This window comes from Oreochromis niloticus, linkage group LG12 (assembly GCF_001858045.2).
Source record: "Oreochromis niloticus isolate F11D_XX linkage group LG12, O_niloticus_UMD_NMBU, whole genome shotgun sequence".
NCBI classification, from domain to species: Eukaryota; Metazoa; Chordata; class Actinopteri; order Cichliformes; family Cichlidae; genus Oreochromis; species Oreochromis niloticus.
This window is the reverse complement of record NC_031977.2, coordinates 2,200,567-2,215,718: the sequence shown is the minus strand read 5'-3', so window position 1 is coordinate 2,215,718 and position 15,152 is coordinate 2,200,567. Positions and strand designations below refer to the sequence as shown.

The window sequence follows — 15,152 nt, the reverse complement described above, 5'->3', positions numbered from 1 at the left end:
TTCATTTTGACATTAGAGATTTCATTTAAGAACTTTTATAATTGATTGATCCAAATGGTAACATTTCTATGAACAGAGGGACGTTAACTGAAGCCTAAGCCTAGATAGGATGGATGAATGTGAAGAGGCTGTGACCTTTCCCCCAGGTGGCATACCCAAATGGAAATCTGTGACATTATATTGTCAATGAAATAATTACTTTGAAGACAAGGAGCAGGTTTGCTAACTGACCACATTCAGTTTCTGTCTTTATTGGTCAACAATAAGACAGAATCAGTCTGCTGTTAATGTGGGACTGAATGGGCTCAAGTTGTGAATGAGATGTTTTTAATAATGTTTTTATGATATGGGGAAAAACTGTGAACATCTCTTTTTATCACTGCACTGAAACACTGAACATGAACACTTGAATGCAATCGCACATTTTTCCTGGTTGCAAGGAGGCTGCAGTCCTATTTGTACTTTAGTGTGACCCATGTTATCTTATAATGATGGAGCCAAGAAAAGCTGAGGAAATAATAACTTTTTTAAAAATATTTGTATTCATACCAAAGTGTAAGTGAGAATAAATAGAGTTGTGTGGAGCATTTTTAGGTCATTTTCACCTGTTAAACAAACATATTTATGGATCTAGTGTAGAGTAGAGTAATCACTAGAATTAAGCAAATGTAACATGTAATGAAAGCTGTGTGCCTGCTGTGAAGTGTAAACTGAAAACACATTGTTAACGTCATTAGCACTGGACGTGGATTCATTCACCTGTTCTTTCATCGACTGGATCTTTGCTTTGGCTCACAGTGGGAGCTCCACTTTGTGAGGTCATCTCAGGTCTGCTCCCAGTTTTGGACCTTGATGCTGGCTTTGCTCTGCTTTCCAGCCTCACCCTGATGCTGCTGAACAGTTTCTCATTTCCTCCCCCTCTGCTCTGTGGGATCACCCTTCCACTGCTGGGCCTCTGCAGGAGGGGGCAGCAGTACCCCTGCACTGTCACAGAAAATTGGAAAATTACTGTTCATCACATTATATACAATATTTAACAAAACAAACAGGAGTAACAGCACAAAACAAGTTTTTATTCTCCTGATATGTACACTTGTCTTTTCCTTTGGTGGTGGCAACATGATGTATTGGGTTATGGTTAGTTATCAATGTGCCACTGCCAAAGAACATGCACCACCAATACAGGCTTTATAGGTATGTTAAGGAAAAGGGAGACCTTGGAGAGATGGCGCCATCATAGTCCACATTGAGATAAATATCTTTTAAGTTCCTTCTTAAGGGGAAGCTCAAATTTTTAAAAAGTAAACTAAAATGAATAGAAACTAAACTTAATGTTAATCACAGCTGAAGGTGTGCTGTGGTAGTCTTGTAACATACAGGTGGAACTGTCGTGGATCAGATTTGTTCCTTGACGTCAAATAAAAAGCCGTGACAAAACACTGCAACATGTGACGTTACATAACATGGAATGACCTAACAAATACCAGCATTAAAAAAATATGGAATGACATGACAGGAATATTTATCTTTCCACTGCAGCTGGTCTGTGTAACACTGACTGCAGTGACAGCATGTTGTCAAGACTTGACCAAGGTCCTGCACCATGAGTAAAATCAAATCAAACGAACAAACAATATAAATCATTTACAAAGAAAAAGGAATAAAAATAAAAATTGAGTAAAAATATAGCAACTAATATAATATATAAATTATAGTCAAGAATAACAAAATAATAAAAGTAAAAGATATGCACTGCAGAAAATGACACGGTACGTTACAGCTAGTCTGAAGCTGAACAGCCTAATGAAAAGAAGTGTGTTTTCATTTGGGAACTGAAGACTGATAGTGAGGTAGATGATCTAATCTGAAGAGAGAGAAGCTTCCAGAGTTTTGGGGCTGTGACTGAGAATGTTGAAGCCAAGCAGGAATTTGTAATTACTGGAAGGTACTGAGAAATAAAGTTAGCAGCATGGGACGCAGAACTGCTAGATACCATGGAGTGAGGCCATGTGAGCACTTGTATATTATCCACAATATTTTAAAAGTGATACTGGATGTAGTCACCTTGCAGGCCCAAACGCTCAGAGTCTCTGGATGAAAGCCACGTGCCTGTAGAAGTCCTCAGTCTACGTGGAAGTAGGTGGAGTCCTGTACCCTCTTGAAAGGATTTGGACTGAAAGTTCCTTCTTTGCTCACTGTGGTCATTCATGCTTTCACCTCTATCACAGTCCTGCCGTCATTCATCTGTCAGCAAACATGTTTAACTGCAAAGACAGACAGGACACAGGCAGTGAGCATCAAATGTACTGTACCTTTACTAGGTTTGTTTTTGAACGCTATTACATTAAGCACTTTTATGGGCCTTACAATTCTCATGAAATTAAGGAGTTACATGAAGAAAAATACTTCTAAGAATCTGCAACAAACTTCGTAAGAGCTGAAACATTAAAAAATATAAAATCTGCATTCCCAGAGTAAAACCATGATTTACATGTTACAACATAATGTGTCAACCACATGGCCTGGCCTGAATATTTCTTACTCTGCATACAGGAAGTCCGTAGGCTGTGCACAGGGCCTGGGACATCTGTACCGCATTAATTAAAATTCTTAAATTATTCATCTAAAGTCTCTCAGCAATGCAAAAAGTCATGAACAATTAAAAAAACAAACAAAAACGTTTTATTTTGTTTTCCTGTGCACACTAAACAACTCGACCAAATGTTTTTGTGTGTTTGTTTCTTTATAGTAAAAAGTCGAGAATGCAACCATTACTGCTCCATCTGCACGTTATTTTCAAATAAACGTAATTTTTTGGTCCACAAAACATTTGTGTAAATTTGTGTAAAATGCCCACAAAACTGTAAAAATTTCCCTAATGAGCCAAGATGACATGTTGATATATGAAATTCAACAGTCTGTAAACCAAAATATGAAATGTATTATAACACATGACTGACAACAAGACAGCAAATTCACTGACTGATTATCAGTTTAGTTACTCTTATGCTTCTTTCAAAGAATGCATACTCTTTTACTCCTTCACTAATTCACAATGTTGCTTTTTGTCATGAGATCAATTTGTTTGCATATGGATACATGCGTCTGGTATTTGTTAGACAAAGAATTAAAATTAAAACCTTTAGCGAGTGCGGTAGTTACTCAGATGTCTGTTGCGCACAGATATCTGTATTTCTCCTAGTGTCAGCCTACATCCAGCCAAACCTCATGACTGAGAGGAGCGAAAACAAAAATACACTCAGGAGTGTGCATCACCTCAGGGTCAACCCACAACCTCTGGGATAAAAATAATTGTAAACAGGGAGGGCTAGATTAGATTAACCCAGAAGGACCCTCTGGTTGTAATCTTTGTAAACAGATATCTGTATATAAATATCCAGAATGGGCAGGCAAAAGACAAGTTACTGGTACCAGAAGGTTCCCTGTTGTAGTCCATCTGCAGCCTGAAATTCATCGACCAGTCAAATTTGAGCAGACTTTGCATGTATCCAGGTAAACAGTCCATGTGGAGAGAAAACGATGTCATTGCTCATTTGCAATCTCAAAAACAGTGACTATTGTTTGATGAGACTTTTTAAATAAATGTATCTGTGTTTGTTTGGGTCTGGACAGGAAGTCTGTGGACTCTGGAAAGAGAACTGAAAAAAAAAAAAACATTAAAAAAACCCCCATTAAATATAAACAAATGTAAAAGTTGTGTGTCACATGTGAATGTGTACGTAATAATTTGTTGATGGACAAAATGTATAAATGATATATTTGATTCTATCCATGTCTTCTTTTTTTGTGTTTTTTTTTGCAATATTTCACTCCAGCTTATTAATCAGCCAAAGACTCAGAGTTTTAGTTCATTTGAAAGTCTGACTCCGTCCACCCTAACCAGGGAAACTCATACAACAGTTTTAATTGTTGTTATCCACTTTCCACCCGATCCTTACTCAAAGTTTCTCTCTGACGCCTCAGACTTTTTATCTGATTTAGCAGCTCTGTTCTGTCTCTGGTTCGGTCTCCTTCCCTCGACACCAGCTGATTGTGGCAGATTACCGCCCCTCCCTGAGCCTGGTTCTGCCAGAGGTTTCTTCCTGTTAAAAGGGAGTTTTTCCTTCCCACTGCTACCAAATGTTTGCTCTGGTCATTTTGGTTCTCTGTATTATTGCTTGGTCTTTATCTTCCAATATAAACCACCTTTAGGCAACTGTCGTGATTTGGCACTGTATAAATCAAAATGTTTTGAACTGAATTAAACTGAGTTTTTAAATCACAACGTGACGGTTTTTGTGATTGTTCTTGTAATTTAAAATCCAATGTGGTAGACACAAGCCAGCGCGTTCCCAGGCTGCTCCGTAACCTGGATAAATGGGCAGGGTTGTGTCAGGAAGGACCTCTGGCATAAACTCTTTGGAAAATCAAACATTGAGTTCATTAAGAACAAGAAGAAAATCTAGATTAACTAGATTTGCCTCTGGTGCTGTTTGCCAGTAGGGTGCCAGTGGAAACTGTTGGCCAAAGACAAAGAGAATGTGTGTGTGTGTGTGTGTGTGTGTGTGTGTGTGTGTGTGTGGAAAAGTACAGTGGTGTGAAAAAATATTTGCCAGTTTTTCCGATTTTGTATTTTTGTGCATGTTTGTCACATTTAAATGCCCGGTGTCAAAGCAATGGACAAGAAAAGAAAAGTGAAAGACAGTGCAGGGAGGGTGGAGTGGGTGAAGACAAGTGTTAGGGATGTGACAGCAAGAGCAGCAAAAGTGAAAGATAAGGGAATGAAAGTAAGCTTTACAAGATTGTAGTGACAGGAGACTGAGCTGGAGGTTGCAGATTTAAAGATGTCAAGATTAAGTTAGAGAGGTAAGGTTGAGATGGTGTGGACATGTGCAGAAGAGGGATGGAGGATAAAGTAGACAAAGCATGTTGAACATGGAGGCAGGAGGAAAAGAGGAAGACCTCAGCAAAGGTTCATAAATGTAGTGAAGGAGGACATTCAGAGAGTTGGTGTGACAGAGGAGGATGCTAGGCTGAGATGGAAGAAGCTGAGACAAAGAAGTAAGCTTTCAGTACTTTGTGTCCTCTTTGTCATGTTGTTCATTGTGTAATCCTTCTGTTTCTGTATGTAACTCAGTATGGTCCTAAAAGAAATAAAATGCTACCTAACCACAACCACATGTAACAGCTGGGTGCCCCTCCCTCACCCTAGGTCATGCAGACGGCCTCTTCCTGTTCTCCCAGGTGCTTGCTAATAGTGGATGATCCGATTGTTCAGATCCTCTCTCTAATAATGTGGGGCCTTTATCTTGCAAAATAAAGAAGCTTGAAAAGACTGCTGCTGTGAACTGACACTATCTAGATAACACTGCATTTTGTGGTCAGCAGTAGACTGACTGACTTGTGATTAGAGAATAACCATTTGTATAAGAAGACTTGACAGATGTTCGTTTCTAACCTGGGACAATCCTGGCCAGGGGTTCACGCAGGTTTTTACAAGCCTACTTTAACAGCCTCATGGATTTTAAAGTAAAACAGACGGCATGCACCTTTGGAACGGATTTGGCCCTTTGGTTTCAGTGACTTGGACTTGCGGGGTTATCTACAGCATTTTAACAAGAAGCATGTGTGTGTGGCTAGAGTTACAGTTCATTACACTGTCTTTCAGCAACTTTCTAACTATGATAAAAGTTCTGCTCTTACCTGCTCTAATTCAAGTCTTTCAGCACGTCTCCCTGAGGAACCACATAGTGCAGTGTTGAATGAAATCCCATTTTGTAATGTTCCTCTGAGTATGGATCCACACCCAAATGCTGATTTTAGGAGCAGGCGTGTTACTGTAGTCCTACTCCACTGTTGCTAAGGAGCCGAGCGCTCGCTCTCTGGGTTTGTTTGTGGTTGGTAGGGGTGCTGGGGAGGTGGGGTGACATGTTTTTCTTCTGTCATAGTTACGAGCCTTGGTTTGTACGTTACAATGGAATTATAGTCGGTATGACTGCTTTCTGGTTACCATGTTGAAGGTCTTAAGCTCGACAATGGGCTGAAAACAGCTGATGGGGTTTATATGATCACACTCAGCATATTCATGATTTGACCTGTGGTGTTTTTCCTCCTTTCCACTGGGTTAATTGGTGGGAACTGTGCTGCTGGAACATGGCAGCAGCATCGAGATGCCTGTTAGTCCTGTGCCAACAGAGCTGTGGTTCAAGCTGTTAAAGCGTGAAAATGAAATCCAAACCAACTGTTGTAAACTATCCCAAAGTACAAGGGTTTATGGGTAACACAGACATAACATAAAAATCTGAAATGATGCTCATTATTATCTGATGTGAACACCTAATCAGGACTGTCTGAAAACGCTACTCGATACCAACATTATTCCAAGTTAGAGCTTGTAATGGCACATTTACATATAAAACCAGTTTATAGATGTAAAGGCTCTGTAAATAAATTACATGTAATATTCGCATTAAATGAACCTTTCATGCTTCTCCTTATTTTCTGTAATAAACTCTTACATATATACTGTTACGTACATACTGTGGTGAATGTTCATATTAAGCATGGCTAAAACTTCCAAATAACGAGCTCAGTGGATGTACAGGTAATCGCTGCGAGCCAGAAACTCAGATTTCAGAATCCTCTGTTTTTTCTCTCTCTGTATAATTTCAGAGTGGGCTTAATGTTAAAAGGGGAGGGAACTAAAGCATTTTGTTTCAGAGAGAGGATGAACCGAGTAGCTGAACTGTGTGATTTTAATTGTACAGTGCAGTTACTTTAATGTTATTTGTCATCTTTTAAAAATTAACATTTATTATGAGTGAAACACTTGAGCCTAGACTTGCACTTGCAGCACTTTATTATACCCTACCTTGTTTTGTTGTTTCTGCGTTATGTGGTTTTATGATTGGCTGAAACTGACCATGCTTATGACTGGGTGTATGTATGGATGTAGATGTATCTATATAAACAATACATGTTTCACTGTGAAAGGCTTCTTGTCTTATCTTTTGTTCCAAGTTCAATTCATAGATTTGGGTTGGGGAATAAAGCCATTCAATACAGTTTTTTTTTTAATGTCATCAGTAAACACAGGCAGACAGACACATATCCTCCAGTATGTGGTTGTGGTTGTGTCTACCTTTATCTTTGGTCTAGAACTCATATTTTAGTTTTACTTGAAGTATTTTTTGGCTGTGAGCTGTTTTTACTGCAGTAAAAAGGGAAAACAGCAGTTGGAGATCAGTGGATGACCAAAATTACTGCCACCGTGTGAAATAAAGATGCAGTCTTATTGCCTTTGAAATGGTTGCTGAGAAGATGGGGAGAGGACCAGGTGGGCAGCTACTCACAGGCAGGTAACATCTTCAGAGCAACTTTGGTCCATCAAGGTGGCAATAAAATGACAGTTGGCATGCTATCACTTATATTAGTATGGGACTGAGCTGACAGTTACAGTAATACAGCAATTAACGTTGATAAACTGGGAAAAATCTCAAATGTGCCACTGTCACATACACAGAAATTCACAGTAACCAGCATCCAGCAAGAACCTAATAGATTTAAAATTCAGAAATCCTCCACAAATAGTGATGTACTGTCTCTGCAAGAAAGTGATTTACGTGCAAAACATCACCAAAATGTGAGCACCTGGAAGCATTGGAGCAGTTATTTGAGAAATTTTTCTAATCTGTCTGAGAGACTAGCACATGTTTCGCTAGTCACAAAGAGGTTGCTTCCTTTTACTCTAATATGAGTGAAGCATTCAGACACAATATTAAAACCACTGCCAGCGAATGATACAGATCACCTTGTTAAAATGAAATGCTCTGCTTGGAAACATCGTTTCCTAGCAATCATGTGGATACTTAGACACATATCACACATCTAGACAGAACAAACAAACCTTCCTCTATGGAAACAGCACTCCCTGATATCAGAAGCCTGCCCCTGCAGGTTGATTCACCACAAAACCTACTCAGAGTTGGCTTGTACAAAAGACACTATGGCATCCAAATTCATGCAGAAGTCTTGCGTTCATCCTGCAGTGACTCACAGTTTGTTTTGGTTTTTTGATAGCATGAGGTAGACCTGCACAAGATTATACCAAAGATTTATAGACTAGAGCACCATTTTATGTGAGCATTGCAGAGACAAGAGTAAGTGCATGCAAAGATGCATGGCTGGGTACTGAGCTGTGTTACAGTAAGGCAGCACATGCTTTAAAATGCCTCATTGACTGACTTTGAATTGAGCAGGATTTCATTTTTATTTGGGTTTTCACCAACACCATTTTATAACAGTGCAATCAGAGATGTCCTGCAGGCAGCAACATGAGGCAGTATAACCCAGGCTGTTATCAGCCAAGGTAATAATTCAAAAGGTAAGCTACTAAAACTAAAGACGTCAGCTCAACATTACTCAGTGGATTTAAGGTGCTTTTATCACCACATCATACTGATTTAACCTAAACTGAGGGCAGGTGGAGAAGGAATTCATAAAGTCTGCACTGCATCTGTCTTCTGCTCCTCTGCTCTGGATAGTGCTGAGGAGAGTTTGTGGCCCTCAGGAGCCCATGTTAGTTTTCATTTGCATACAGATTACATACAGAGCTGTTTGGTAACATTTATATCTGGTAAAGAAAACTGAAGTTGAGCTGACGATATGGCTAAATGCACAACATAGCATTTAGCTGAACAAAACACCCTGTCACAGGGAGTTTCCTTCTACAATATGTTTTGTAATGTTGCATCTGTACAGCACCAAAAATCGAACAAGATTTGTGGGGAGTTCGGACCTTTGGTTTAATTCAATAGTCCAAAAGTATCGTGGAAACTCTTTTATACATATTTCTACATGTTTGAGTCTCACGAGGAATCATACGCATTTACATAGTTTTAAATCTAAAGATTGGATCTTACATCCAAGTAATAAAAACTGTCTTAACTGGAGTGGTGAAACAACAGAAATATTCTGTACACAGGTAATGTTATTGGTGGGCCGTGACTTACAGAAAGGCAAGCTGAGATGAAGTATATCAGATCTGTTAATAAGAGGCTCCCTGCCTCACAGCCTCTTAGTTCTGTGCTTTCATCCTTTCTTTTGTTGGGGGGAGGGGCTTCCACCTTTATTAGATCTGAAAAGGAAACAGGGAAGTAGGGAGAGAGGAAGACCTTGAGTCAGAGTCAAAAGCAAAACTGCCACATTTAGTTTTGTGGCATATAGTCTGCTGCTCGACTCAGCAGGTCCCTCCTTTGTTAATGGGACTCGTACTCACCCATGATCAACATCATGCTACAGAGACCAGTGGAATCATAGTCATACAGAGTACAGCCACAAGATAGCAGCAACTAGGAAAGACTGATTCCCACAGGCGAGAAGCTTTGTGGCAGAATGCTGCTGGAAAAGAAAGAAGAGATCACTTCGGAATATTTTAATTCATGTATATTTTTAGATCTCGATGAAATACCACTGGATTATATTATATAATACATAAATGAACACAAATCTAATCCAACTGTAAATAGTATCTCTGCCCTGTGAACTTCTCAGATTGTTTCATACATCCTAGATATTTTGTTAAATAAAATAATAAATATATAAATAAAGTTCACCAGGAAAATCAAAACTGTAAATCAAAAGAATGAGCCCAAGCTGTGTGAACAACCAGGAAACAAAAACACAAGCTCTGACAGCAACAGAGGGACAACACTGTTTATACATGGAAGACTGGGGTGAAAAACAAGACAGGAGAGAAAACCAGCTAATAGAAAAGACATGATACAGAGGCAGTGAAACACAGCTGCTCACAAGATAACCGATTTTAAGGAGGAAATACAGATCGATAACACCTTGGGAGGCTAAAATAATTAAATAAAAACAGGAACCAAACCGAATGTAACAAGAAATACAAACCCAGTAACATGACACACAGAGCCTTGGCTGCAATACTTGTAAGGTCTTTACCTTACTGTAAAAAGCACCTTGAGGCTGTTGTGAGTTGGTGCTACATAAATAAAACTGAATTGAAACACACTGTCTGACTTGGTTCTTTACGAGGAGTTTTTACTTGTCTTTGACCAAAAAACGTGTCCATACACAGATGTTATTACACAGTATAGTAAACAATGTAATTTCATGGCCTTGAACATGTCACCAGACTTTAATCTTCAAAAAACAGAGTGTGTGCAGTTTTGGAATCCATTCAATGAGGATGTTTATGTTTAGCACATTGGAAGATCAGCCTCATCTACAAGATTATATTAGAAAACATGTGAGTGCTTCCCACAGGCCCTGGGGACCGTGTTTCACATGACCTCTCACCACCACAGGAAAAAAGCGCTGCAGTGTTTTTCACCTGCCATTAGCTATTTAAGGCAGTTGGATGTTACGCAGCTCTACTGATCTGTGGTAAAGGCAGCTCAATAACACTGAGCAATGAAAGGACATCAATCATCTGCTTCTTTCTGGGACCACAGTTTAATCTGTTGCTGCAAGAGGAAACAAATGATCCCTGTGGGGAAATTGTGTTGCAGCAATAATAAACTGTATGAAATAGTTTTCCTTCTTTCCTCTCTCTCCTTCCAGCTCGCCCCTACTCATTAAATGCCTCACATCTTTATCCACTTTATCGGTTTCCCCATTGAAGCAATTAAACCTACCAATCCTCTGGAAGTCCTGCCTCCTCAAGCCATCGCCTTACTCAGATGTCACCACTACAACCACAGTGCATTATATTCTTAACTGTGATTTCTTCTTATGGCCCCTTTTGGTCACTTGGGCTAACACATGAAGACATGTTAATTTACACATCCAACACCAATTTAGAGTCACAAAAGAGCAGCCACACAGGAAGGCTGGAATATACTTCATAACTGGAATATCCAATAAAATGAATGAGGGTTTTATCACGGGGTCTGAGTAGTAAGCATTACTCCAAGTCATTTATACAAAATGCCATTCCAAGGGAACCTGCTAACACGCCAGCATGTGACAAACTGAGAACACCGATTGTATAAAGGTGTACTAGTACAGCGGTGCTTTTACCTGACTGCTGCTAACATTTGCTAACATTCTTCCCTGTGTGTGGGTTTCCTCCTACAGTCCAACATGCTTGTCAGGTTAATGAATGAATCTAAACTGACTATAGATGTAAGTATGTGGAAGTGTGAATGGCTGTCTTTCTGTGTTTTTCATGTGATGGACTGGCAGCCTGTTAATGGTGTACCCTGTGACATCAGTGGAGGAAGGGACGGAGGCATCTTGACCACAGTGCTTATACTGTAGGGCTACTTTGAGCATGTCAGAACTGCAGATAAATCTACAGTAAATGCACTGACACATGATGCTACTGAGATTTAATCCACATGTTAACCCTGGCAACACTCTGATGTCCAAAACAATGTATGTTTACACCCTGGTTGTTAATACGAAAGAAGCACGTCTTTCCACAGCCGTCAGTCTTCTACATTTCCAGTTCTACAATGAAGTAGAAGTTGGCAGTGAGTACATGTTGCTGTAAAACCTGCCGTACATCCACCCATTGTCTGTCTGCCAAAGGGTTGGCTGGTAATTCATATGAAGCTGGTTTTACTGTTATTAGAGCACAGAGGGGCTGCAAACACTTTGTTTGGTGTAGTTCTTATGATGCATTATTAGAACATGTTAATTCTGTTACAATAGTCTGTTAGAAATGAAAATAACTTACGGGTTTTTTTTGGGAAGTGTTTACTAGAAAATTAAAAAACTGCTGTTATTTTTCTGAATATTTTCCTTGCTCTCTCAGTGGACGGATTTCTATGGTTTGGGAAGGCTCAATAGAGTAGTAATAATTTTACGCAATAAAATATTCTAATTTTACTGTCCAAATTTACTAGATCACCTGTAGCACACACGGGGTCATATCATTTGTCATATACGTCAATAAAATCATCTAAAAGGCACAAAAACACACACATAGGTATTGTCACCCCTAATTTTAGGTCTTTACAAAATCCAAATGCATGAGTTAGAAAAATAACGTCTGTTCAGCATAAAACTGTTATGAAAGGAAAATATTCATGCAGACGGGTTTTCTTCTTACCAGCTTTTTAATGCTTTAGGCAGTTTAACATGAATTTGGCTCACTTTTGGGGCTAGCCTCATCTGGCCAGTGCAGAAAGTACAGTTTTTGGCACTTAACCTTAACAAATGCAGTCACAGTCACTGTTTGGTCAGTCAAACACCCTGAGGGCTCGTCTAGACTTGTCACCAAACACCAAGCACTGCCTCAAACAGTTTTGACACCATAATTCCAGGTCTGTGATGCAATGCCTCCGCACTCTGGGCCTATGCAGCTGTAATACAGGAGACGTTTCCAGGAACTTTTTCCTCTCAACTGTTTCAAATATTTAAATTAGACAAATGTTTCTGAAACTATTTTGCTTTCGATTCACTTTATATGGTTTGTGGTTCTGCAAAACGACTGCATTTGTTGCATAACTGGAACAGATTAGATCTGGAAAAGCTAAGAGTGTCCACAATTGCTTACTGTTTGATATGGGCCTGTGTGACATTTTCTCCCCCTCTGCCTGAGGAATCCCCCCTCTGAAAGGATTCCAGTGGGAACTGATGAGTGCAAATGTGGAAATATTTCACAACACTGCTGGCCTTGTCTAAAGAATCATTATGCCATTTACTTCTTGTCATAATTTCAGGGTGGGGGATTGGGGGGGTGGGGGTTTCCTGGTCAAAACATGATGTCATTGTGCATTTTCTCAGACTCGGCATATTGATTGCATTGTTCTTTGTGGGTGGGGGTCAATGAAGCTTCACTGGGTCAAACCTCCCACTCATCTTGGACAACACCGAGGAGGTGCTTCACTACACCTCCTGTGTCTTCAGCTGGGAGAAGTGCTACACTGTTACATGCTCACCGCTGCTAAAGCAGGTATGAGTAATGAAGCAAAAGAATCACCATGAAATCTGCTGTTAGCCTGAAGCTGTGTTTGTGATGAAAGTGTTTAGACATGGTACAAACTCTAAGGCATAAAAGGCAGATGAAAGACGCATGATCTGCTGTAGGCATAGAGGCCTTTTTATTTTGGCACACTAGAAAATGTGTTTCAGAAGCAAACACCGTGTTTGCCTGCACACTATCTTATTTTATTTAATAATAATAAAAAATCCTCCTGAGCTTTTTCACTATTGATGTGCAGCATGAATAAGATCAGTTTTAAACTGCCATGGTATAACTATAGCTGTTGGGCACACTTCAGGGAACATTCACTCCTGGGCCAACAAAGATGTTGGTGTGGACATTAAATTTAGGATTAAGGCTTTGTCACAGCAAGCAATCCAAACCATGCAGCAACATATCAATGACCTTGTGTTTTTAATGGGCTTATCTCATACTATGTCTTGGCTGAAGTTTGGTTCATTTTCGTTATATTACTTCTGCCCTAGAATGGTGTGCACTTTTTAAAGAACAGTTCCACCCTCATCTGCCATCTTCCCTGTGCTAATTTACATAGAAAGATGCAGACTCAGATTAAGCAGACTGAAAACTGACCTTCATTTAGGTAGAAGCAGCAAATACATAAGGCAGATGACAACAGAGTCAAATAATCCACACTGTTACAAACTAAGCATCAAACAGCAACACTGAATAACAGAAAAGAAAGTCCAAACCCAAAACACTGGATCATGACAATATTAACCCAAACATAGCTCTCTAACTGCCAACCAGGTTGCACATCATATGCTAGATCAACTTCAATAACTCTCAAAACATTGCTGTTATTTAGTTTTCTATTTCTGTTTACATCCAAAGTACAGAGCTGTACGTTTTAGTTTATTAGAAAGACTTAGATATTCTGAACACGGTATTTCATCTTTAGGTGGAAACTAGTTTGCTAAAGTCCTGCTCCTTCTAACTTTGCTAAACCATATAAGTCCTCTTTTTCATGGATATTGGATGTTAACATTTATTGGAACACCTGGAAGAGCGGCCACGTTGATTTTTATTGGAACTTAAAGAATCTGGACTGCTTGCTTTATTTCGGGAACCCTACACTGTAAGAAATGTACATAAAAATTACAGTTAATAACTGTAAAATGGCAATGGTAAATTACCATTAAATCAAAAATAGTAATTGATTGTAATATGGACATTACATTTCTGTAAATTGGAAAACTGTGATTTGCTTTTATTTTTACACTGCTAATATGTTGAAAATGGTGCTATATAAATAAAATTGAATTGAATTGAATTGAAATGAAAAATATATTAATGTACTGTAATATGGCACATTGTCTTTGAAAACAACAGGAAAAATCTGTAACATTATTTACAATTAATCACCCTACAATTTACATAATAACTCTGTATGAATGACAATCTTTCCTGCTTTTTTCATTTGAATTTACGATTTACAACTGTATGTTAATTACCTAAAACATACCGTACTTTTAATTTTAACAAAATGTCAAAACATTGTTAGAATTATTGTGAAAATTACGGTGAAATGTTTTTAATATTAACAAGTTCAGGCTGTTTGATAAAACAGTATATGTTAACAGTACATACAAACAACTACTACTAATAAAAAAATATGTATATTTCTTTAAGTTCTAGAGTCTCACCAAGTATAACACAGCTATTTACAATGAAAAAAAATATTTCGTGGTATAGGGAGGTTTAAATCATGGATTTACCACTGTTCAGTCCGTGTTCAATCTGTTTGAGTGTGGTACCACCTGCTGAAATTAAAATGAATCGATCAAAATGAAATACAAAAAAAATAATGAAATAATGTGTAGTTTGCAAGGTCAAGAGCAGTCAATGAATGTATTGTAAAAGCTGTAACAATCAGTTTCCTTAAAGTCCATGTACGTTTGGGAGACAATGCATCACGTGTCTAAATCGTCACATCTCTCTCTCTCATATTCATATATTTTATACATTTTATGTATGTATGTATGTATGTATGTATGTATGTATGTATGTATGTATGTATGTATGTATGTATGTATGTATATATATATAAAATAACACCCAGCACGCCCCTGCGGGCGGTTTATCCTTCAAGCTCGGGTCCTCTACCAGAGGCCTGGGAGCTTGAGGGTCCTGCACAGTATCTTAGCTGTTCCCAGGACTGCGCTCTTCTGGACAG

The 15,152-nt window shown here is 38.8% G+C and overlaps 1 protein-coding gene across 8 annotated transcripts in view; it reads right to left on the bottom strand.

Annotated features, from left to right (window-relative positions):
• The window catches only part of LOC100691674 (uncharacterized), a 44,446-nt gene that overhangs the window by 2,733 nt on the left and 26,561 nt on the right, over window positions 1–15,152 (bottom strand). For 4 of the 8 annotated variants that reach the window (XR_003213233.1, XR_001225337.3, XM_005472898.4 and 1 more), the window contains 4 exons: window positions 9,278–9,399; window positions 9,012–9,136; window positions 2,065–2,264; window positions 760–984 (listed from right to left, as the gene is read on the bottom strand). Coding sequence is in view for 5 of the 8 variants with exons in the window: in XM_005472898.4 (XP_005472955.1) it covers window positions 760–984; window positions 2,065–2,209 (370 nt within the window). In the remaining 3 variants the exon portion in view is untranslated. Of the gene's footprint in view, window positions 1–759; window positions 985–2,064; window positions 2,265–5,703; window positions 5,875–9,011; window positions 9,137–9,277; window positions 9,400–15,152 lie in introns of those variants that run through there. The other 4 variants (XR_269611.4, XM_005472899.4, XM_003455038.5 and 1 more) reach the window with 4 other exon arrangements.